The sequence below is a fragment of the Littorina saxatilis genome, linkage group LG8 (genome assembly GCF_037325665.1).
Source record: "Littorina saxatilis isolate snail1 linkage group LG8, US_GU_Lsax_2.0, whole genome shotgun sequence".
Lineage (NCBI taxonomy): Eukaryota > Metazoa > Mollusca > Gastropoda > Littorinimorpha > Littorinidae > Littorina > Littorina saxatilis.
This window is the reverse complement of record NC_090252.1, coordinates 22,693,989-22,717,711: the sequence shown is the minus strand read 5'-3', so window position 1 is coordinate 22,717,711 and position 23,723 is coordinate 22,693,989. Positions and strand designations below refer to the sequence as shown.

General features: G+C 40.0%; 1 protein-coding gene and 1 long non-coding RNA gene across 3 annotated transcripts in view; both read right to left on the bottom strand.

Moving 5' to 3' along the window:
- Positions 1-7,850: 7,850 nt before the first annotated feature.
- On the bottom strand, positions 7,851-13,573 carry LOC138973049 (uncharacterized). Its single transcript, XR_011457874.1, has 2 exons — positions 12,307-13,573; positions 7,851-11,846 (listed from the first exon to the last, which is right to left on the bottom strand). It is a non-coding gene; the product is annotated as an uncharacterized lncRNA (long non-coding RNA).
- A 2,652-nt stretch (positions 13,574-16,225) lies between these two features.
- The window catches only part of LOC138973051 (ubiquitin carboxyl-terminal hydrolase 25-like), a 78,787-nt gene continuing 71,289 nt past the window's right edge, over positions 16,226-23,723 (bottom strand). For both annotated transcript variants that reach the window (XM_070345706.1, XM_070345707.1), the window contains exon 24: positions 16,226-19,293. In XM_070345706.1, coding sequence (XP_070201807.1) covers positions 19,109-19,293 — 185 coding nt within the window. In that variant the 3' untranslated portion in view covers positions 16,226-19,108. The remainder of the gene's footprint in view (positions 19,294-23,723) is intronic.

The following is a 23,723-nucleotide window of genomic DNA, read 5'->3' as shown; positions in this document are numbered from 1 at the left end:
ATATGTCAAAGCAGCACCGCCCTGATATGGCTCTTCGTGGTCGGCTGGGCGTTAAGCAAACACACAAACAAACAAACATGCACCCTCACCTCATACTCTTCTGTTGCAGCACTGGGGTGCTCTTTTCTCAACATGTTGATCTTCTCACACGCCGCCATCCTCATCTGTTTCGTTCTGAAAACAAACAGTTGAATGCTTTCTTTCTTTCTTTATTTGGTGTTTAACGTCGTTTTCAACCACGAAGGTTATATCGCGACGGAGAAAGGGGGGAGATGGGATAGAGCCACTTGCCAATTGTTTCTTGTTCACAAAAGCACTAATCAAAAATTGGCTCCAGGGGCTTGCAACGTAGTAGTACAATATATGACCTCACTGGGAGAATGCAAGTTTCCAGTACAAAGGACTTAACATTTCTTACATACTGCTTGACTAAAATCTGTACAAAAATTGACTATATTCTATACAAGAAACACTTAACAAGGGTAAAAGGAGAAACAGAATCCGTTAGTCGCCTCTTAGGCCTAAAAAAAAAAATAGGTGTGGTTACGGTAACCCGACCTACCCTATTTTTAGGGGCCGACCCTATAACTTTTTATTACATTTGTCAAAAAAACCACGCGCGCTCCACCTCCTGACAAAGTGTCTTGTGTTGCGGCTGCCAGACTGCGTGGCCATATTCGAGAATAGGACGGACAAGTGACTTGTAGAGCTGCAGGAAAACTTCTACTGTGAGGTAGTCGAAGGAACGCCTGATGACCCCCATGACTCTGTTGGCTTTTGCTGCTGAAAGGGCGACATGCTTGTTGAAGCTCAGGTTGTTGTCCACATAGACCCCCAGGTCCTTCTCGAAATCGCTCTCCTCTAGTGCAATACTGCGAGCTTCACCTGACGCGTCCGTCCCTGTCATGTAGTAGATAGCTTCTGACCTCTTATTTCCCAGCTTCAGGACATGACATTTCTCCGGGTGAAAATTCATCAGCCACTGTTGGGACCAGTCCTGGAGGCTATCCAAGTCTTTCTGCAGGGTTTGTGGGGCTCCCTCAACGTCACTTCTGGTGTAGACCTTAGTGTCATCAGCGAAGATCCGGACATAGTTGGCGACAACGTTCGGCAGATCGTTGATGTAAAGTACGAATAGCATGGGTCCTAAAACACTTCCCTGGGGGATACCACTCGTCACTTCGGCCTCTGATGACTGAACTCCATTCACGACCACACACTGTCGTCTTTCGCTCAGAAAGTCCGCAATCCAGGCCAGGATCCTTCCGCCGATACCGTGTGCTTCAGTCTTCAGGACAAGGCGTCTGTGTGGCACGCTATCAAAGGCTTTCTTGAAATCCATGTACACAGCATCAACCGTTCCGCCTTCGTCAAGAATCTGGGTCCATGTGTCTAGAACATCTAGTAGCTGAGTGACGCAAGAGCGGCCTTGGACAAACCCATGCTGCTTATCTGTGATGAGGTCGTTCTCCTGTAGGTGTTTGATGAGCTGCTCACGAACTATAGTCTCCATGACCTTACACAGGATGCACGTGAGGCTGACCGGCCTGTAGTTGTTGGCGGAGAGTTTGCTGCCCTTCTTGAAAATGGGTGTCACGCGTGCATGTCGCCATTCCTCGGGTATCCTGCCCTCGTCGAGAGACTTCCTGAAGAGCATCGCTACCGGTTCGGCTAGAGCATCTGCTGCCTTGCTTAGAAGAAGTGGACTCAACCCATCTGGACCAGGTGCTTTCCCTGCCTGCAGACCCTCAAGCAGCTTTTTCACTTTCTCTGATGTGACTTCAAAGTCACGGAGTTCTGATGTGAAGTTGAATGTATTCTGGTGGATCTGGAAGGTCGCCGTCAGCATCTGCCGTAAAGACGCTTTTGAAAAATGCGTTAAGTACCTCTGCTTTTTCCTGATCGGATGTGGTTTTGGTGCCGTCTTCCTTTTTGAGGTCCGCTACGGTACGTCTAATTACCCAAATGAACCCAAATGAACCCAAATGAATCCAAATGAACCCAAATGATACCCAAATGAACCCAAATGATACCCAAATGATACTATGGAAGAACAAAAAAATGACCAACTTCTTAAAAATGAAGAAAACAGCACAGGCGGGAAACACACTTCAATCGACTGATGGGCGATTTGCCATGCCCAAATCATCAGGCATCGCCAAAAAACCTGGTCAGAGACGCAGAGCCAGGGCAGAAAAAGTCAAGCGCCAGTGATGCTAGGTCGCTGTGGGCATGTTTGCAATGGACATTAGGAATTTAAACCATGTTTTATTTCATGTGTTTCTTAACTTGTGTACAGTCTCCTTTTACGAAGGAACGGTTTTATTGGGTTTTATTATGGATTGGTTATTGAGCAATTCAAATTTCCGGCTCAAATAATGAAAACATTCTTTTTTTGATCATAAATTAACATCAAATTTTAGATGTATGCTGTCATCATTCTTGTGGTTCGTGAGTTATATTGATTATATCCATGTGAGAGAGAGAGAGAGAGAGAGAGAGAGAGAGAGAGAGAGAGAGAGAGAGAGAGAGAGAGAGAGAGAGAGAGAGAGAGAGAGAGAGATTTTATTATGGATTGGTTATTGAGCAATTCAATTTTCCGGCTCAAATAATGAAAACTTTTTTTTTATCATAAATTAACATCCCATTTTAGATGTATGCTGTCATCATTCTTGTGGTTCGTGAGTTATATTGATTATATCCATGTGATAGAGAGAGAGAGAGAGAGAGAGAGAGAGAGAGAGAGAGAGAGAGAGAGAGAGAGAGAGGGGGGGGATGTGTTTTTATCTTGCTCTGAGATATTAAATAAAACCTACAAAATGTTAATTATGCTTATTTCAAATACTTTTCCCTGTGTATGTGTGTGTGTGTGTGAGAGAGAGAGACAGCTTTCTGCACAATACTCCGGAGTGGATATGAATGAGTTGAATGGAATAATATTATATAAATGGTATCATTGGGGTATCATTTGGGTTCATTTGGATTCATTTGGGTATCATTTGGGTTCATTTGGATTCATTTGGGTTCATTTGGGTAATTAGACGCACCCGGTCCGCTATTCCTGTTTTCGTCTTGGTTTTGTTCTTGACGTATGACCAAAAAGCCTTTGGGTTTCGTTTTGCCTGTTTTGCCACTGTCTGTTCTAGCAGTCGTTGTGCCTTTCTACAAGCCCGCCTTGCCTGATTTCTGACTTTACAGTATTCCTGATACACTTTGCCATCTCTCGATTCCAACCACTTTCTAAACAACTTGTGTTTTTTCCGTACTGTTCTCAGGGTACCTTTATCCATCCATTTCTTTGTAGATCTGCCACTGAAATGGGTCACCGGAACATGCCTCTCTACGGCCGTCTGTATCCTCTCTCTCAGCTTCTTCCATGTGTCGTCCACTGACAAGTTGGAAAACTCATTCTCCCAGTTTACCTTCTTCATGATGAATAAACTTTGTCTTGTCAGAAGTGTGTATGGTCGTATCATCAGCAAATAGTTCACAGTCATCATTAACACTAAAAGGAAGATCGTTAATATACAAAGAAAAAAGAAGTGGCCCAAGGACAGAACCCTGGGGGACTCCATATTATAACACAAGTCTTTTACTTGACATAGTGGAATTCACGCAGACAGATTGCTGGGGAGAGAGAGAGAGAGAGAGAGAGAGAGAGAGAGAGAGAGAGAGAGAGAAAGAGAGAGAGAGACTTCAATGCAATCATGTTGGTTCATTTCGGAGTGTTGTTACTTCCTTCTACTGTTCGCTGCTGCTGGTTCATCTTTCTCTGATATTTCTTGCCACTATGCCGAACATTTTCAATGTTAGGGTTGTTCTCCGCAGCTCAAAACTTTGAAAAATGCTGCTGAATCGATGAAAAAGTCATGGATTTGTTGACACCGGGGACTGATAAGTTGTCTACTGCGCTTGCGCCAAATGCCTTTGACCTACATATATTTGCATATAATTAATTCCGGGTTTTGGTTGGAACGGATTCTCTCTCTTTGAGCCTATGTCAACGGAAATTCCCCAACGGTAATGACGTCATCTTGAAGAACGGAAATTTCCACACAGTTTGAACCGGTACTTCTTTTACCCGGAATCGACCGGAATCGACCAAAATCGACCGGAATCGACCAAAATCGACCGGAATCGACCGAAATCGACCGGAATCGACTTACACATCTCTCTGGTATAATATATATCTCTCTCTTTCACCCTCTCTTTCTCCCTGATGAGCATGATGTTGAGAAAGTGCAAGCTGCACTATACCACTTAATTCACATCAATCAACTCGCAATTTACCTCAATGGAATGCATTTTGTGTACATATGTATAATGTGTTTTCGTTATCTGTTAAAATGTAGAATTTTAGTTTTCTATTTTCTATTTTTTATCTTGTATTTTCATTTCATTTTTGGCTCACGTAAGTGTAGCCTATGCGATCGTAACTTTGTCTGTCTGTGCGTGCGTGCGTGCGTATGTGCGTGCGTGCGTGTGTATGTCTGTGGTAGAAACTCTAACATTTGAAGACGTCACATTACATTGACGTCACATTATGATGTCACGCGAAGGAAGTACTGAAAGTCTCGGTCATTATTATTAGTTTGAGCGGGCCGAGACTAGTTGGCAGTGTGTCCCTGTAAGTAGGCTACATGCAGACAGACAGATCTAGATCTAGTGTCTCGCTTTCTTGCACAGTTTCACCTATGCTCTTTCTGTGTGTGTGTGTGTGTGTGTGTGTGTGTGTGTGTGTGTGTGTGTGTGTGTGTGTGTGTGTGTGTGTGTGTGTTACTGTTTGTCGATTTCTTACGTGAGCCTTGATGGCTTCGCCTCTTGTTGTAGTTAGTCCCTCTTTAGGGCGAGGGCTGGATGTAAAAAAGCAGACCACTGCTTAATCTACTACCCTCGTTAAATAAAGAATTGTCATTGTCATTGTCATTGTCCCTGTCAGTACAGCCAAAATATTTAATAACAATGTCAAATAATGTAATGAAAACCACAGCACACTACTAATAAAAATGGTATAATCAGAGATGTGATACATCTCTATATGGTATAAAATCTCTCTCTCTCTTTCTCTCTCTCTCTCCCCCTTTTTCTTCAGTTCTCTCCCTCTCTCTGTCTCTGTCTCTGAGTCTGTCTCTTATCGATATTTACTCCCAAAACTTTGTGATCTTCTACTTCCGCTATTGCATCGTTGCCAATTAATAAGGAATGAGGATTATTCTTGATGTTTTGTGAACGAGGACGCCTTTATTTGATTTGAATCGTTCTTTTAAGGGCAAAATCTTAAGTTTTTTTTATAATCGTCGAAAACAAGAATGGATTGTTTCAATAGAACTGAGTTTGTGTGGATCAAGAAAGTGTTTTTATATTCTGTTTAACAAATATATTTCCTTCGACATGGTTTTACACAACGATCTAACATGATGGGTCCAAGATAAATTATTATCGATATTTACTCCCAAAACTTTGTGATCTACTTCTGCTATTGCATCGTTGCCAATTAATAAGGAATGAGGATTGTTCTTGATGTTTTGTCTTTTTTGCCTTGTTGTAATTAACATGTATTTGGTCTTGTGGGGGTGAAGACTCATGTGGTTAAATTCCGTCCAATTAATGATATCTACACTGTTCTGCAATGATAAATAAACTTGTCTAATTTTTTGTCAGAAGTGTGTATGGTCGTATCATCAGCAAATAGTTCACACACATCATTAACACTAAAGGAAGATCGTTAATATACAGAGAGAAAAGAAGTGGCCCAAGGACAGAACCCTGGGGGACTCCATTATATAACACAGGTCTTTTACTTGACATAGTGGAATTCACGCAGACGTATTGCTGGGGGGAGAGAGAGAGAGAGAGAGAGAGAGAGAGAGAGAGAGAGAGAGAGAGAGAGAGAGAGAGAGAGAGAGAGAGAGAGAGAGATCGAGGGATCGAGAGAGAGAGAGAGAGATCGAGGGATCGAGAGAGAGAGAGAGAGAGAGAGAGAGAGAGGGAGATTCAGATTCAGATTCAAAACTTTAATACAAAGGGATAAAGGTTTTAGGCGATGCCTAATCTTCCAACCTGTCCCTTTTAGACATACATGACATTATACATTACAATTATATATTTATAACATTTTTTAAACAGCCAAACGAATAACTAATTAACTAAGAATTTGTAATCAGGTTAAAACTAATAAAAACACAGTTATGATTTTAAAGTGTAGGGAGAGATGTATCATTTGTATTCGTAGCGTAAGTCGATTCCGGTCGATTCCGGTCGATTTTGGTCGATTCCGGTCGATTGCGGTCGATTCCGGTCGATTTTGGTCGATTCCGGGTAAAAGAAGTACCCGTTTGAACAGCGAAGGGCCATGTCATGTGCGCACATTTACCAGCACGGAGTATCCAAAGTAGACAATTTTCTCGATTTTTTTTTTATAAAATCCAGAAAAAAAACCCATCGGTTTGAAAATGGTTTTATCTACATGTATACATGTCTCATATGATAAAAGCAGATTATTGAATGCTTTCCAGGATGTGCAAAGGTGTGAATATGATTGATTGATTGAAAAATACAACAACCCCGAAAAGGTGTTTGAGACTAAATATAACTTATTTGCCTGAATTGTCTTTACCCCTACTTCGCAAGAATGCAATGAAAGGGTGTCAAAAATATTTTTGTTATTAGCTAGGTTGTAAAGATAATTGATTTCAAACTTTCTAATACTCCTGAGAGAACATCCTACAAAAAAGGCTCACAAAAATACAGACAATAAACATTAACACTAAAATAATAGAAATCAGCGTATACCCTCTTCACTAAATATTCAGGACAAAAATCAGAGATCAAATATTGTCTTGATAATAAATATATATAACTACTGGTCTTTGGCTGTGAAGGTTGCATTCATGTGTTCCTGACAATGTTTCTGGTTAGCTTGATAGAGTTCAGTCCCTTGGCCAAAACAACGGTAGTTCCCCTTGGCATAAATCTGACTAATCCATGTATGTGTACTTTGCAGGTACAATAACGTTTACTTCATTGAAATCTTGTATGGACCCCTACACCACATGGAAGTAATGTAAGAGTGTCAAAATATGTTTGAAATAATGAAATAACATTTTTATAAGATTACAAATTAATTCAGTTTGAAACTTTCGTATAGTCCTTTGAGAACATCCGTACAAAAAAAGTCACACACGATAAACATTATAACTAAACTAACAGGAATCAGTGTATACCTTCTTTGCCATACCTACAGGAAAAAAAATCAGAGATCAAATGTTGTCTTGATAAAAACAGATATTACTACTGTGTGCGTGTTTGTGCTCCCGGTCTATGTGTGCGTGTAAATGTGTGTGTCAGTGTGTGTGTATGTGTGCGTGCGTGAATGCTGCGTGCGTGTTTGTTCCTAAGACCAAAACCAAGTCCAAAGTAAGACTCCTATATGCAGTGTGTAGGGTCTATACATTCAACTTCTGCATGATAACACACACACAAACACACACACACACACAAACACGCGCACACACGCGCGCGCACACACACACGCGCGCGCACACACACACTCACACACTCACACACACGCGCACACACACAAACACACACACAAACACGCGCACACAAACACGCGCGCACACACACACACACACCAGAAGTTTGTATCAAAGCCGTGCCTGACCGTAGACTGGTCGATGGAAGCGGTATCGTACTATGACCAGCTACTATAGGGAGGGAGGAGGGGGGGGGGGGGGGGGTCGATAGGGTCTTTGATGCAACACCGGCACACACACACTTTCTATTTCTCTCTTCTCACCATATCACTTCCAAGTCCTTTCTTACATACATGTATTCTATAAACACCTTCATTCTTAATCAATATATTTTATTCTTTCAAAGAATTTTTTTTATTTTTCTGACAATCCATCGGATCAGGTATTTACAGTGATAAAGGGTATCACAGTTTCACACAAAAATTCCTTTGTACATATTACAATTCACAGTTTCGCACAAACAATTCACAATAAAAAAAAAATGATATTAAGAAAAAAAAAATTCACAACTTCGGCCAAAAGAACGAAAAGGGAACGCAATATGACAACAAACACATTTCACAGACACTTAAAAAAAATAAACACTAAAAAACTAAGCAACTGCATTGGTTGCTAACATGCTAAGTGCGCAAAAACCTATTTGCATATTCACAAACTATGGATAGGCAGCAAACGCAACAGAACCACACTCGCGGATAAATGTACATACTGATCAACATTCAGACTGGATCAAAGCATTCCTAGCTCAGTTTTGCCAACAACACATCTAACTCTAACGAAAAACTTGGGGGGGGGGGGGGGGGGGGAGTACAAACTGAGAAAAGGAAGAGTATATCACACTCAAGCTGCTTTCCACTGGTAATCTAAGATCTGTGTATTGCGTACATTCACATGTGTAAAAATAAGAGCGTATTTTTGTTGTGCTTCTCTTTCTTCTTCTTCTTCGTTCATGGGCTGAAACTCCCGCGTTCACTCATGTTTTTGCACGAGTGGGATTTTACATGAATGACTGTTTTTACCCCGCCATTCAGGCAGTCATACTCCGCTTTTGGGGAGTGCTTCTCTTTGATAGCATACTTTTATAATTCTCCAAGAACACTCCCTTTTGTTCAGGGAGTTCTCTTTCAGTGCATACTTTTCTGCCAGTAAACTCCCTTTTTCCATGCTCTCTTCTTAAGCAAGGTTTGAATTCTGGAACTTTTTTAATTAGGTGAGGATGCCCATTTTATGACACCCAAATTGAAAACTTAACCCCTGTTAAAGACCTTTATATTTCTCACCCAAATTTAAAAATTAACACCATTAAAGACCCTTTTCCAGATTTTCTGTTTATAGCCTTTGTAAATTTAACTCTGAATTAAGACTCCTTCCCTATAAAGACCTGATTTTTTCAGATCTGTAGAGGCCTTAAAAGTGGTTTCTATTGTATCGATCCTCAAGTAGAATTACTCATGCAGAGGCCTAATATCTGAATGAATTTTGACAACACCCAACCCAACCCCCACCCCTCCCCCCTCCAAAACTAAACAAAATGCTCTGAAATTTGTGGACAGATTTCTGATTTCAAACATTTTTTTCTTATATTGAGCCCTGAGATCGATTCTGTATTCAGACTGAAAAAAATCAGCCACACCGAGACTGACTTTAATAAAACTTTTAAATTTGTGGTACATGTAACAACAATGCAGAAACAGAAAACAAGAGTGCCCTGTTGGCATCATACATGTAGTCTTTCTTTCAGCACCTCAACGGTACAATTTTGTTTGTTTGTTTGTTTATTTGTTGCTTAACGTCCAGCCGACTACGCAGAGCCATATCAGGACGAGGAAGGGGGGGATGAAGGGGGCCACTTGTCAAGCGATTCCTGTTTACAAATGCACTAACCCATTACTTGTGTCCCAGCAGGCTTTAGTAAAACTAAATTAATACCTACTGGAAGATTACCAGTTTCCAGTATGTTAAAATAGGCTTAACCTATCTACTGCTGGACTTACATCAGAACACTAACAGATTATACTATACATGAATCGCGAGACAAGCGGCAAGAGAAGAGATTTTTGGAAAAAATACAGGTGAATGAGCAAGAAGGCAGAAAAAAGAAAAGAATTCATGAAGAAAAAGAGAGCATGACAGGAAAGAGGAACTAAAAATCTACCTAACAGCAAACTAGAAAGCTCCTGCGGTTCCAAAAACAGGAGGGGCCTTTAATTTAATTTCATAAGATCAGCTTTTATTTATCGGACAACTACATGTGATCACTGGGAGATTGATGCGCTTTTATCGAACCATCACGGATGCAGTGACAACATTGTTGTATTTCTACACAACGTATATTAATCATCACTCATCACGGGTTCATGCCTGTTTAGACTTTCAAATATTATGCATTTAAGGCAAGAGTAATGAACTTACAGCGTTCTGATTTGTTCTTCCATCAACAAAACTAAAAGTGTTTCCAACCAACATCACTTATTAATCAAATAATTACTAAAACAAACTAAATATTTAAAAATAAAATGGACTGAATCCTCAGAAAAAGCTTGTACTGAAGACGATGAACAAAATCAAACTGTCTGGAAACCAAAATAATACAGCCAGCTTTTCAGTTAATACACTAGAACACTTGTGTGAGTAGATGCAGTCATCTGATCTGAGTATTTCTCTTACACAAACTTAAAGTTGACACTCTGGGCTGGTTTCAGAGGGATAGTTATGACACTCTGGGCTGGTTTCAGAGGCATAGTTATGACACTCTGGGCTGGTTTCAGAGGCATAGTTATGACACTCTGGGCTGGTTTCAGAGGCATAGTTATGACACTCTGGGCTGGTTTCAGAGGCATAGTTATGACACTTTTGTTTGTTTGTTTATTTGTTGCTTAACGTCCAGCCGACTACGCAGAGCCATATAGGTATGACACTCTGGGCTGGTTTCAGAGGCATAGTTACGACACTCTGGGCTGGTTTCAGAGGCATAGTTATGACACTCTGGGCTGGTTTCAGAGGCATACTTAAGTGCCTTAGCCTTAGCTGAAGTGCTTTGAAATTGTTTCATCTTGCACTCTGCAATTTAAGCCTGAGCTACTAGGCTAGGCATCCCTGTACAACCATGAACTTATTCCTACCCAAACAATTGCCTACAGACAAAAGGCGGCCCTATGTCCCCTAGGAATTCGGAGGCTTTAGTCAAAGTCTACTAACATAGGAAACGTACAACTGAACAACAACAAAACGTCCAATAACCAGCCAGCCAATCTGACCCTTGTCTTTCTCTCTCATTCTTGGTTAACTTCTACTCGCTCGTGTTTTGCGTTTTGCACAGTTCATTCCCTTTGTTATTGGATCTTAACAAACAACAAAACTTTTAACAAGAACAGATTGTCCATCTTATGACTGAATAGTCTCTCACATGTTTTTACTAAACGTAGAATCAACTAACTGTTTACTGTTGAAAACAAGGCGGACACAAAGCTATTTTTGCATCCAAATAAAAAATAATGAGCCATCATATGATGCAGGAAACGACTTAAGGAGTGTTAATATTTCAGTATTCACAACCAAGATGCCTTACAATCAGTAATTTTCAAACTATATACACCAAACACGGTATGCACAAAAATTACATTTCGTTCAAAAACACAAAAATCATTTTGGTGTTGTCAGGATTTTGCAGGCTAACTGACATAAGATTAAAAAACCCGTATAAACAAAATCGAAATTCTCGTTGAATATTTCAAACACACCTTAATTCACTCCAAGTACCAGCAAGTTGATACAATACGACAACAAACAATCTCAAAGCAGTCTTCCTTCAACTTTTGGCGATATCATTGTAGAAAAATGTTTTGATTTTGAATAACATGGTGTTCACGAAAAAAATATATAAATCAAAAACAAACAGAAACGCTCAGAATTAAAATATAATTAAAAGCAACTGCAGCACTTCTACAAAGCCTCAACAATAAAAAATTAAAATCAAAAAAGGTTTTCACAGCAAATATTTACAACTTCAACTGTGGCAGAAAAAAAAGGCAAAAATCAAAGTTTACACAAGTTTCTTTTAAATTTTATTATATTTTTCCTTACTCGTGGAACGCACACACACCAATCCTACTGCACCCTTTCATGTGTGGGGAAACAGACAGAGACATACACGCATGCACATGGAACACTCACACAATATCTATAGCACCTTGATAACAGTCAGTATTATCTCTCTGCGGTACAACACATGTAACAATATCCAGAAGCCATCCTGTAAGTTCACTTGCCAAACTCTTTGCCACGCCATCTTATTATCACATGCACATCAGCCTCACTCAATTCTTTCTTTCTTTCTTTATTTGGTGTTTAACGTCGTTTTCAACCATTCAAGGTTATATCGCGACAGGGAAAGGGGGAAGATGGGATAGGAGAAAGGGGGGAGATGGGATAGAGCCACTTGTTAATTGTTTCTTGTTCACAAAAGCACCAATAAAAAAATTGCTCCAGGGGCTTGCAACGTAGTACAATATATGACCTTACTGGGAGAATGCAAGTTTCCAGTACAAAGGACTTAACATTTCTTACATACTGCTTGACTAAAATCTTTACAAACATTGACTATATTCTATATAAGAAACACTTAACAAGGGTAAAAGGAGAAACAGAACCGTTAGTCGCCTCTTACGACATGCTGGGGAGCATCGGGTAAATTCTTCCCGCTAACCCGCGGGGGGTAAGTTCACTTGCCAAACTCTTTGCCACGCCATCTTTTTATTACATGCACATCAGCCTCACTCAATACTCACGGCCAAAGTTTGCCATTTGTGCACACACACTAAATAGTTTTCAACCTTGTGCAAGAATCCACAAATCAACCATTCTCCGTAGGAACGAATATCAAGGAAGAACTAAAACCTTACAGAGAAAAACCAAAATACAAAAAGCTTGAAAGCCAAATGTTATATTTCAGCAAACAGCATTCAAGCATTCTAAAAAGGAATGAATATCAAAGCAGAAGTAAAGAGTATTTACCAACAAGAAAAAAATAACTTTAAAGCCAAACATCGTTTTTGTTTTAGCAAACGGTGCGTTTGGAAGTGAAACGGAGAATGAACACCTGAGCTGATGCAGCAGAGCCAAATGTCTTCAGTATTTGGTATGTCCATAAATGTATCTTTTAGTTTTATCATGCACAAGCAACAACACCAGACCAACAATATTCCTTCTTGCAAGATATTATCAATTACAAAAAGGGGGCGGGAGGAGGGAAGGCACACACGCATCTGTCAAAAAACAAAAACCCTGGGCACCAAGCTATGGGGACCCGCTGCCGATCTACAGAAGAATGCGGACTTTATGGCAGCCAACGACCTGAAGATTTAACGGCCATGATATTGAACGCAGAAGAAGAAGAAAAACAAAAACAGTTGGCCTGAAGATTTAACGGCCATGATATCGAACGCAGAAGAAGAAGAAGAAAAACAAAAACAGTTGGCCTGAAGATTTAACGGCCATGATATCGAACGCAGAAGAAGAAGAAAAACAAAAACAGTTGGCCTGAAGATTTAACGGCCATGATATCGAACGCAGAAGAAGAAGAAAAACAAAAACAGTTGGCCTGAAGATTTAACGGCCATGATATCGAACGCAGAAGAAGAAGAAAAACAAAAACAGTTGGCCTGAAGATTTAACGGCCATGATATCGAACGCAGAAGAAGAATAAGGAGAAGAAAAACAAAAACAAAACAATGAGAATGAGAAACGAAATAGGAGCTATACAGAACGAAACATATGTCGGAGATTTGTGTCACAGTATATGCTACTTTAATATCAATGTGAGACCACAGGAGACATGACACACAGAGGACATGAATAACAATGGTTTTGTAGATTAAACAAGAGTAGGACATTGTCATTGTCATTGTGCAAAGTCATCACAAAGCAGCAGAAAATTAAAAAGGAGAACTCAGACGGAATGCTAATTGGAGTATGCATCAGAAATCTCACTTGCGAGGGTATGTGTGTGTGTGTGTGTGTGCTCTAGGTGGGGGGGGGGGGGGGGGGTGTTGTGTGCTTGGGTATGTGCTAGAGGGAGGGGGGTTAGAGGGACACTGCCATCGACTAAGTCTTGGGAACGGGTTGGGGGGGGGGGGGGGGTGATGGAGATTTTTATCTGAGCTTCAAAGGGATCATCTAATCTTCAAAAGAACATACCTTTATAGTCTATCAGTGTGAAAGGGGGCGAGGCGCAGGGGGAGGGGGGGGGGGGGGGGGAACAAGATCTTTGTATGCGCGAATGCCAACTGAACTCTTGTCTACATCAGAGTCATGCGGAAAAGAATACGAGTCGCAGTATGTTCTGCACCATTTTTTTTAAAGACTTTACAATAAAATCAGGTCATTTTGACGTCATTTCGAACCACTGCCAAAATTAAGAAATCACCCGAAACACAACAAGAAGGGCAAAGCCCATACGACTCACATGCTTTACACATTTTTCCAACCAAAATACATGAGACCTTGACCCAAGGTCAAGGTCATCCAAGGTCATGCAACACAAAGCTGTTAATTCAAGACATAGGAAGTACAATGGTGCTTATTGGCTCTTTCTACCATGAGATATGGTCACTTTTAGTGGTTCACTACCTTATTTTGGTCACATTTCATAAGGGTCAAAGTGACCTTGACCTTGATCATATGTGACCAAATGTGTCTCATGATGAAAGCATAACATGTGCCCCACATAATTTTTACGTTTGAAACAGTTATCTTCCATAGTTCAGGGTCAAGGTCACTTCAAAATATGTATACAATCCAACTTTGAAGAGCTCCTGTGACCTTGACCTTGAAGCAAGGTAAACCAAACTGGTATCAAAAGATGGGGCTTACTTTGCCCTATATATCATATATAGGTGAGGTATTGAATCTCAAAAACTTCAGAGAAAATGGGAAAAATGTGAAAAATAGCTGTTTTGTAGGCAACATTTATGGCCCCTGCGACCTTGACCTTGAAGCAAGGTCAAGATGCTATGTATGTTTTTTGGGGCCTTGTCATCATACACCATCTTGCCAAATTTGGTACTGATAGACTGAATAGTGTCCAAGAAATATCCAACATTAAAGTTTTCCGGACGGACGGACGTCCGGACGGACGACTCGGGGACGGACGGACGGACGGACGGACGGACGACTCGGGTGAGTACATAGACTCACTTTTGCTTCGCATGTGAGTCAATAAAACCATGTCATTATCTTTCTTTGCCTTGAAGCTATCCTCAATAACGCCAACCCTTACATTTCTACTGTACCGCAGTTTTATACATTTTTTCTAAACACTGTCTACCATAAGGCCTCCTTATGCATTTATTCACAAATGAACTGAGGTCCTGAGACAGACAGCATTTGCAAAAGACTCTTTGAAATATCCTTATAATGCCTTCTTATTTTTAATGTAATGAATTAACTGCAGACAGCACTGTAAGCAGACTAGAACATTGTAGAATATCCAGGCATGGGAATTGGAAAAGGTAAAAAAGGCTGAAAATGTGTAAGTAATATCAAAATCGACGGCGCATCGCGCTTAGCCCGGTCCGGGGGCATGCTCCCCCGGAAAAATTTCTCCAAAGAACCCAACTTGTGCAATTTGGTGTCATCTGAGCTCCAAGTTTGCCTTTAAATTCAGTTTTTAGAACCATTTTTGCCTCCCCCATTTATTTTTTTTTGCTTTTTTGGCGGACCAAAAAAAATCGGCGGAAATTTGCCTTTCGGCGGACAATTCCCATGCCTGAATATCCCCTATAGTGTCTTTTTATAAATGTATATCTTTGTGCATAAAACAAGGCTCTAAAACACACAGCATTGGGAAAAAAATTCTTCAGCATTCTGGAACATTCTGAATTTTTTTCTTCAGTTTGGAATATTCCCTATAATGCTTTCTCATCTTCATCTTCACGAATGAACATCGTCTTAAAACACAAAGACGTTACTGTGACATTTTGTTCTCATTCTTTCTTTCTTTATTTGGTGTTTAACGTCGTTTTTAACCGTTCAAGGTTATATCGCAACGGGGAAAGGGGGGGGGGGGGGGGGGGGGGGGGGGGAGGATGGGATAGAGCCACTTGTTAATTGTTTTTTGTTCACAAAAGCATTAATCAAAAAATTGCTCCAGGGGCTTGCAACGTAGTACAATATATGACCTTCCTGGGAGAATGCAAGTTTCCAGTACAAAGGACTTAACATTTCTTACATACTGCTTGACTAAAATCTTTGCAAACATCGACTATATTCTCTACAAGAAACACTTAACAAGGGTAAAAGGAGAAACAGAATCCGTTTGTCGCCTCTTACGACATACTGGGGAGCATCGGGTAAATTCTTCCCCCTAACCCGCGGGGGGATTTTGTTCTCATTCTGGATCATCATCTATAATGCCATCTTGTCTTCATCTTCACTGATGATGGCTAGAGGTCCTAAAAACACACTGGCAGCCAACTCCAAGGCATTCTAGAACATTCCGGAATATCCTGTATAATGCCTTCCTATTTTTATCTTCATGGATTAACTTCTTCATTTATGTGCTCAAACTCCCATGAGTGGGTTTTTACATGTATGACCGTTTTTACCCTGACATTTAGGCAGCCATACACCGGTTTTAGGGGAATGGATGAACTGAACTCCAAAACACACAGACAGCATTGCGAACAGACATCCTGGAACAGTTTCTTTTATTTATCGTTACAAATGAACTCAGTTCCTCAAAACATTGAAAAAGACAGTCTGGAACGTTCTGGAATAGTCTCTTTCATTCTGGAACATTTTAAAATATCTTTCTTCAGTCTCTTCCAATCTGCTCAATCATCACCAAGCTGAACAATTCACTGACTGGTTATGCCATCTTTCTCTCAATATCATTCCCCTTGTCCGACACAAATGTAGCAATCAACATTTCTTATTTTAAAACATTTCGCAATTCATCACCAAGGAAAAAGGTACGGTCATGTGACACCCCAATAATTAAAAAACAATTTGATCTTCTGCATAAACAGCCTGTTTTATCACGGCAAGATCTAAATCACGAAACAACAAAAAATGGGGATCAGCCTGAAAGCAGCTGATATCTCTTTCGCCATCACAAGTAAACGTGTTCTCTCAACAAAAACTAAAATGTATGCTTTTTGTGTCTTTCACATTATGTACAGCCAATAGGATAGAAGGAATATGTACATACAGGACACAGAACAAAAATGGTTTCTTTAGCACGCATTAGGGAGTATTTACATGCCTTTGCAAGCCCCTGTGGAAGTTGTGGAAATTTCACACACCAGAGCGCACTCTTCAGGCCAAGTCCTTCCTGTGTAAACGATTCTGCTCACCGTCTTGGATCTGGTCAGGCATTTACATGGGATAAGACCATCCCTCCACTTGGTCACATACCAAACAGCAACAGCATGGCTGCTTTATCAACAGAATGGGAATAATCAAACAAGTCGTGTAAGGCGAAATTACTACATTTAGTCAAGCTGTGGAACTCATAGAATGAAACTGAACGCACTGCATTTTTTCACAATGACCGTAGTCCGCCGCTCGTGCAAAACGCAGTGAAACTGACGAGCCTGTTCAGCGGGGTAGTGGTTTCGCTGTGCTGCATATAGCACGCTTTTCTGTACATCTCTTCGTTTCAACTTTCTGAGCGTGTTTTTAATCCAAACATATCATGTCGATATGTTTTTGGAATCAGGAACGGACAAGGAATAAGATGAAATTGTTTTTAAATCGATTTCGGAAATTTAATTTTAATCATAATTTTTATACTTTTAATTTTCAGAGCTTGTTTTTAATCCGAATATAACATATTTATATGTTTTTGGAATCAAAAAATGATGAAGAATAAGATGAACATAAATTTGGATCGTTTTTATAAAAAAAAATTATTACAATTTTTAGATTTTAATGACCAAAGTCATTAATTAATGTTTAAGCCACCAAGCTGAAATGCAATACCAAAGTCCGGCCTTCGTCGAAGATTACTTTACAAAAATGTCAATCAATTTGATTGAAAAATGAGGGTGTGACAGTGCCGCCTCAACTTTTACAAAAAGCCGGATATGACGTCATCAAAGAAATTTATCGAAAAAAAGAAAAAAACGTCTAAGAATATTATACCCAGGAACTCTCATGTAAAATTTCATAAATATCGGTCCAGTAGTTTACTCTGAATCGCTCTACACACACACACACACACACACAGACACACACACACCACGACCCTCGTCTCGATTCGCCCTCTTTGTTAAAACATTTAGTCAAAACTTGACTAAATGTAAAAACAAGAAAAGTAGGTTGTTGGAACGTTTGTTATTGACAAAACAATACATTCACAGATATTTCGACCCAACGGTCTTTTAAGTGAACAGACAAACAAATATTCACACAAAACTTACCTTGATAGTTCTATCAGTTTACGTCCACTCGTCAGGAAGCTAAGCGAATGAATGAATAAGTAAACTGACAGAACTATCAAGATAAGTTTTGTGTGAATATTTGTTTGTCTGTTCACTTAAAAGACGGTTGGGTCGAAATATGTGTGAATGTATTGTTTTGTCAATGACAAACGTTCCAACAACCTACCTTTCTTGTTTTTTGATTCTGAATTTTGGAACGTTGGCAGTCTCTTTGTTTTTGGATTTTTTTCAGAATGGGAATATTTTTATGAATGAATTTCTTAAAAAGCCACTTGTGGAAATCAACTTCTCAACATTGCCACTCTGCCCAGGATGCAGCCCGACTGTTGGCTTTTAGTATGGGTCCAAATGGAGCAATGATTTTATCTCATGTAAACGCCTGTCGGATCCTAGTTGGTGAGCCGGAGGGGACTATGCCTTTAAAGTATAAGGCCAAAAAAAAAAGGTCTGTTTACGGTAACCCGATTGACCCTAGTTTTTAGGCCCGACCCTAATCTTTTTTTTGGATCGTCTGAAAAAAACCAAAAACGCATCCAAAATAGAGCTGTTTGCGCTCAAACAGCAGACGACAGAAGGGAGGTAAGCTCAAACTACTGTTTATAGTTATGTTGGGCAAAAACAGGGATTGATGAGAAGAAATGAACTGTGAAACATCATAGAGAGGGGAGAAAAAAAAAAAAAAAAAAATGGAAAAAAAAATGGATGGAAAAAAAAAAAAAAAAAGCCGACCTACCGACCCTATTTTTTTCACCCTATGTTACTGTAAACAGACCTATTTTTTTTTTGGCCTAAGCAGGCACACAGACTTTATTGCAAGGTATTTGCAGACACATTTTTTCCTCTGCCTCCCTCACATGCACACCTACACACACAAAATCTTTGGCACAGTAGGATTCCGACAAATCCATATATTTTAATTCATATTCATCTTCCAGCCCATTTACACTCTTTCTCCCTGACAACAAGTTTTCTCTCTTCCTGAATCTCTTCTTCTCTCTCTCTCCCCCCTTTCCTGACCAGTCCCCTCCTCTCCACCTTTTTTTTCTTCACTGTCTCCCCCTCCATCACCACAATTCTCTGTCTCAGCCTCCCTCTCTATCTCTTTCATCCCCTTTCGATTCAGTCCAGTTCTCATCTGCCAGCCAGCGCTCTCTGAATGTCGCCGACGTCGTAGGCTTTGTTGATGATGTTGCCATAGTGGTTGAAGAGGTCTTTCATGTCGGCTGTCCGGACGTTCTGCGGGGGCTCCAGCTTCACCTCGGAGAAGTTCTCAAACATCTTGGTGAGGAAGTCCTGTAGCTTGCTGACTTTGGCCTCTGCGACAAGAACGTTAAAAAAACTTGGTTAAAGAAAGGAAGAGACGTAAGCACTGGAAACTTTGGCCTCTGTAACAAGAACATTACAAAAAGTTTGAATAAGAAACAAAGGGAAGAAATGTACTCTAAATGTCCACCACAAGAGTTAGTGAGTGTTACTTCGAACCAGTCACCAAGCACCAGACAGAACAAGAAGCATTAAAATGAACCAACAACTTTCATTAACCTTTTTTTTTTCTCTCACTTCAACCTTTCTTGCTAGTGTAATCTAATAGGGCCTTTTACAGCTGACCGCGCGCTGAGTCATTTCGAGTTACTCCCCTTGGGTACGGGCAAACTCGCTGTCGATACTGTTACTGGATACAGACGAGATGGTCTGCTGCAACTTGTAAAAACTGCACAGCAGTTGGAACTACCGATCGATCCGGATTTTACAAGACAGGACGTGCAAGAAAAACTTTCCGAAAAACTTCGACAGATCGGATTTCCACCACGCGATCCTTTTACATCCGAAGAAAAAAGTGACCCATCAAACGCACCCAGGATCGGTGTTGTTGACATCCTGAACTATCTGATTGAGAAAAAGAACGATTTCGACCAGAAGAAGGCGAAAACTTACAAATCCTTTGAAGATATATCGCCTTTTTTATGGCCATGTGCTCAACTTGAGATACATACATGTGCAGAAGTGGAAAAGTTTTTCGTCTACACCGCGGAGGTAAAACCGACACAGAGGCAGACAACCTACCTGCACACTTCCTCATATAAACTGTGCATAATCGTCAGCGAAGATGGGGACATTCTGCTGGGATTTTGCCAGTGTCCGGGGGGGGGGGGGGGGGGGGGGGGGGGGGGGGGCAAGTACTTACATTTCACAACATAGGCATGTTATTATTCATATTGTTATTGTTAGTATTGTTACTCCTCACTGAAACCAAGCAAAGCAGGCTGTTCACTGTATTAGTACCGTCACAGTATGTTTGCATGCATACATGCAAATATTAGTTAGCTTCCATGAAATATTGAATATATCCCCATTTCACAGCACTAGGATGGGATGTATGGCACTTTGAATCACTAACAGTAGCACTGCCTCTTCAATACCCATCTCCTTTTTGAAAAGAGTATACCTATGGACCAGTGGCAGTGAATGGTTAATGATCATATGGGTTGCTCTAATTTCATTCATGATCAAGTACATTTGTTTTTTTAACCACACAAACAAACTTAGACAACAATTATTAGAGTATGAGTTTTTCCGAGTTTTGATTTTCATTTAAATCCAAGTCACAGCTTCTGTTTTATGATGAGTGATGTAGTTTGAAACACTTGGACAACAATTATCAGAGTATGAGTTTTTCCGCGTTTTGATTTTCATTTAAATCCAAGTCACAGCTTCTGTTTTATGATGAGTGATGTAGTTTGAAACACTTGGACAACAATTATCAGAGTATGAGTTTTTCCGCGTTTTGTATTTCATTTAAATCCAAGTCACAGCTTCTGTTTTATGATGAATGATGTAGTTTGAAACATTTGGACAACAATTATCAGAGTATGAGTTTTTCCGCGTTTTGATTTTCATTTAAATCCAAGTCACAGCTTCTGTTTTATCATGAGTGATGTAGTTTGAAACACTTGGACAATTATCAGAGTATGAGTTTTTCCGCGTTTTGATTTTCATTTAAATCCAAGTCACAGCTTCTGTTTTATAATGAGTGATGTAGTTTGAAACACTTGGACAACAATTATCAGAGTATGAGTTTTTCCGCGTTTTGATTTTCATTTAAATCCAAGTCACAGCTTCTGTTTTATAATGAGTGATGTAGTTTGAAACACTTGGACAATTATCAGAGTATGAGTTTTTCCGCGTTTTGATTTTCATTTAAATCCAAGTCACAGCTTCTGTTCAAGTTATGATGAGTGATGTAGTTTGAAACACTTGGACAACAATGTCAATTATCAGAGTATGAGTTTTTCCACTTTTTGATTTTCATTTAAATCCACTCTGGAGTCACAGTTTCTGTTTTATGATGAGTGATGTAGTTTGAAGTGTTGGTATTAAATTTTCACTGACAATCATTCTGTGCTGGTATTCCCATTTTCACCTGCAGGGTTATGAAATATATGGGGAGAAACTTGGTCAGTAAAATCATCTTCACGCGTGAACTGAAAATTGTCTCTGTTTAAAATTACAATGTATTTCGTGAACACACCTGGAGAATGCCCTTGCGTGATTTAAAACTGCCTGCTGTGAATACTGTTGTCATACTATGAATTTTCTTTTGAGAAAAACAAAAGAATGAAAAGCTTTTAACTAGCTTGTGAATGAGCCTCTTACTTCTATGTGGGGCTAGGTGCTTTGAACTATTTTTAATGCCTGAAAAGGATAGTGATGGAAATCACTACAGTAGTTTAATGTCAGGTGTGACAAGTCACATATATATACTATTGATTGAACTATTTTTTTTATTAATCTGCAATTTTGTTACAACCTACTTTGTTTATTTGGTGACAAGCTAGTGAGAGGCACTTTTTAGTGCTTGAATAGTACTGTGATGCACATTATTTATCATTTCAGTCTAGTCGTACTCATGATTACAACCAATAGTTCTTGTGAGCTTGTACAGTTATGTGATGTCTCTCAAGTCTTTTTCCTTGAGGCAAACCATTTTTCCTTTGAACGACACATAGTTCAGTTTGACCATTATTTTTCATTTTTGTGTTCTTGTTGTATGCAACTGCAAGCACCGAGCTGTCATGCTTTTTGTCTGATTTCAGACCATATTCTTTGGGCCATTTGTATGCTGAAGTAGTTTTGTTTTTCTGCCACTTCTGTTAGATTGTGTTTTTGCAGTGAGATTCATGTTCAAAATTTTAGACAAGATTAAAAGAATGATCCTGTTTCTTAAATGCCTTCGTGTTCATTGGTTTGTAGACTATGTGTCACTTGCTGTCTAGTTTTTCAATGAAATTGTTTTGCAAACTAGCTGCAGTATCACACTTTGGTTTATGGGGATATGAAAAAGCTACATTAAAACCATTTCTTCCTCTCTCAGCACATAAAGTCAAAGCATGGTACAATCTTTTTTGTTCCATTTATACTTATGAAGAAAAACAGCATGTCATTTTCAAGTGCCCCCCGACGAAGTGTTTTGTGCAAATGTAGGTGTCTTTGTTGACTTTTTCGATGTTGAACCTCTCGATCGTTCTTCCACATAGTTTAATCCATTTTCGGCACTTTTCTAAATCTCTAGAGGGTTTGGAAAACGGTACCCATCCAACACCGACCATGTGTGATCTCTCACGGTGTCTTAATCACTTCCACACACGCCATAACAGCAATGTTTGTGCACCATCGTACAGCTCCACCATTCAAACAACGCGCAAAAGTGGCTGACTTTGCCCGAGGCACAGCGGGCCAAGGTCAAGGTCGCCTAGAATAGCCCAGGTGTAAAAGGCCCTATTCATGCTTTGGTGAAGAGTCAGAGACTGTTTTGGGCCGCTACCTACTGAGCTATCTCCCTCCCACACTCAATCATACTGTACTGAGCTACAGTGGAGTCCAGCTATAACGAACCTGGGTATAACGAAATCCCGCTTTTAACGAACTGCCATTGATTTCCCGGCAGACAGCCTTCTATTTCTTACTTGTTACTTTCCGGCTACAACGAACCTTTTGAACTCATTTGCATAACGAACCCCTCTTATAACAAACACGTTTTCATCGCCCCAGAGCCGTTTTGTCTCTAAAAGTCACAAGGCTACAACGAACTGATGTCAATAATTGTCTCCAAAGACAAAAATACACAAAAATACACAAACACAAGTAAAAGTATACCGGTAACAAACGGTCGAAGAATGAAAATAAGCCGCACATCAAAGGAAGAATACAGAGTGGAAATATGTGTGCTCTGTGTGTGCGGCGAGATCAAAGCAGGTCCATTGTGATGCCTTGTTTATACGGACACTGACCTTCTTCCCAGGGGTCAATGACCCAGTTTTAGCTATGAGAGGTCAGTGGTTCCCCTGTCATTATCTGAGAGAGGAAACACTTCCTGCACGGGGTCAGTGACCGAGTTTATTAACCTATGGGGCGGTCTCTTTGATGTCTTGAGAGGAAACATGGCCAGGGTAATACCTAGTAGCTGAAACATGCATTATAACAAGTTGTTTGACTGGTACTCAGGCTTTGATTTTTTTCGTATTTTGATACACTCGAGGAAAAAAGTCGCGCCTTATGACCCGAAAAATACGGTACATGCTTTTACACGACTTTTTAAATTTTACTTCTAAAATTACAGTAAAGTGAACATTTGAACTATGCCACACTCAATAATACTGTACTGTGCTATCTCCCTCCCACACTCAAAATCATACCTACTGAGCTATCTCCCCCCCACACTCAAAATCATACTCCCACTCTCAAAATC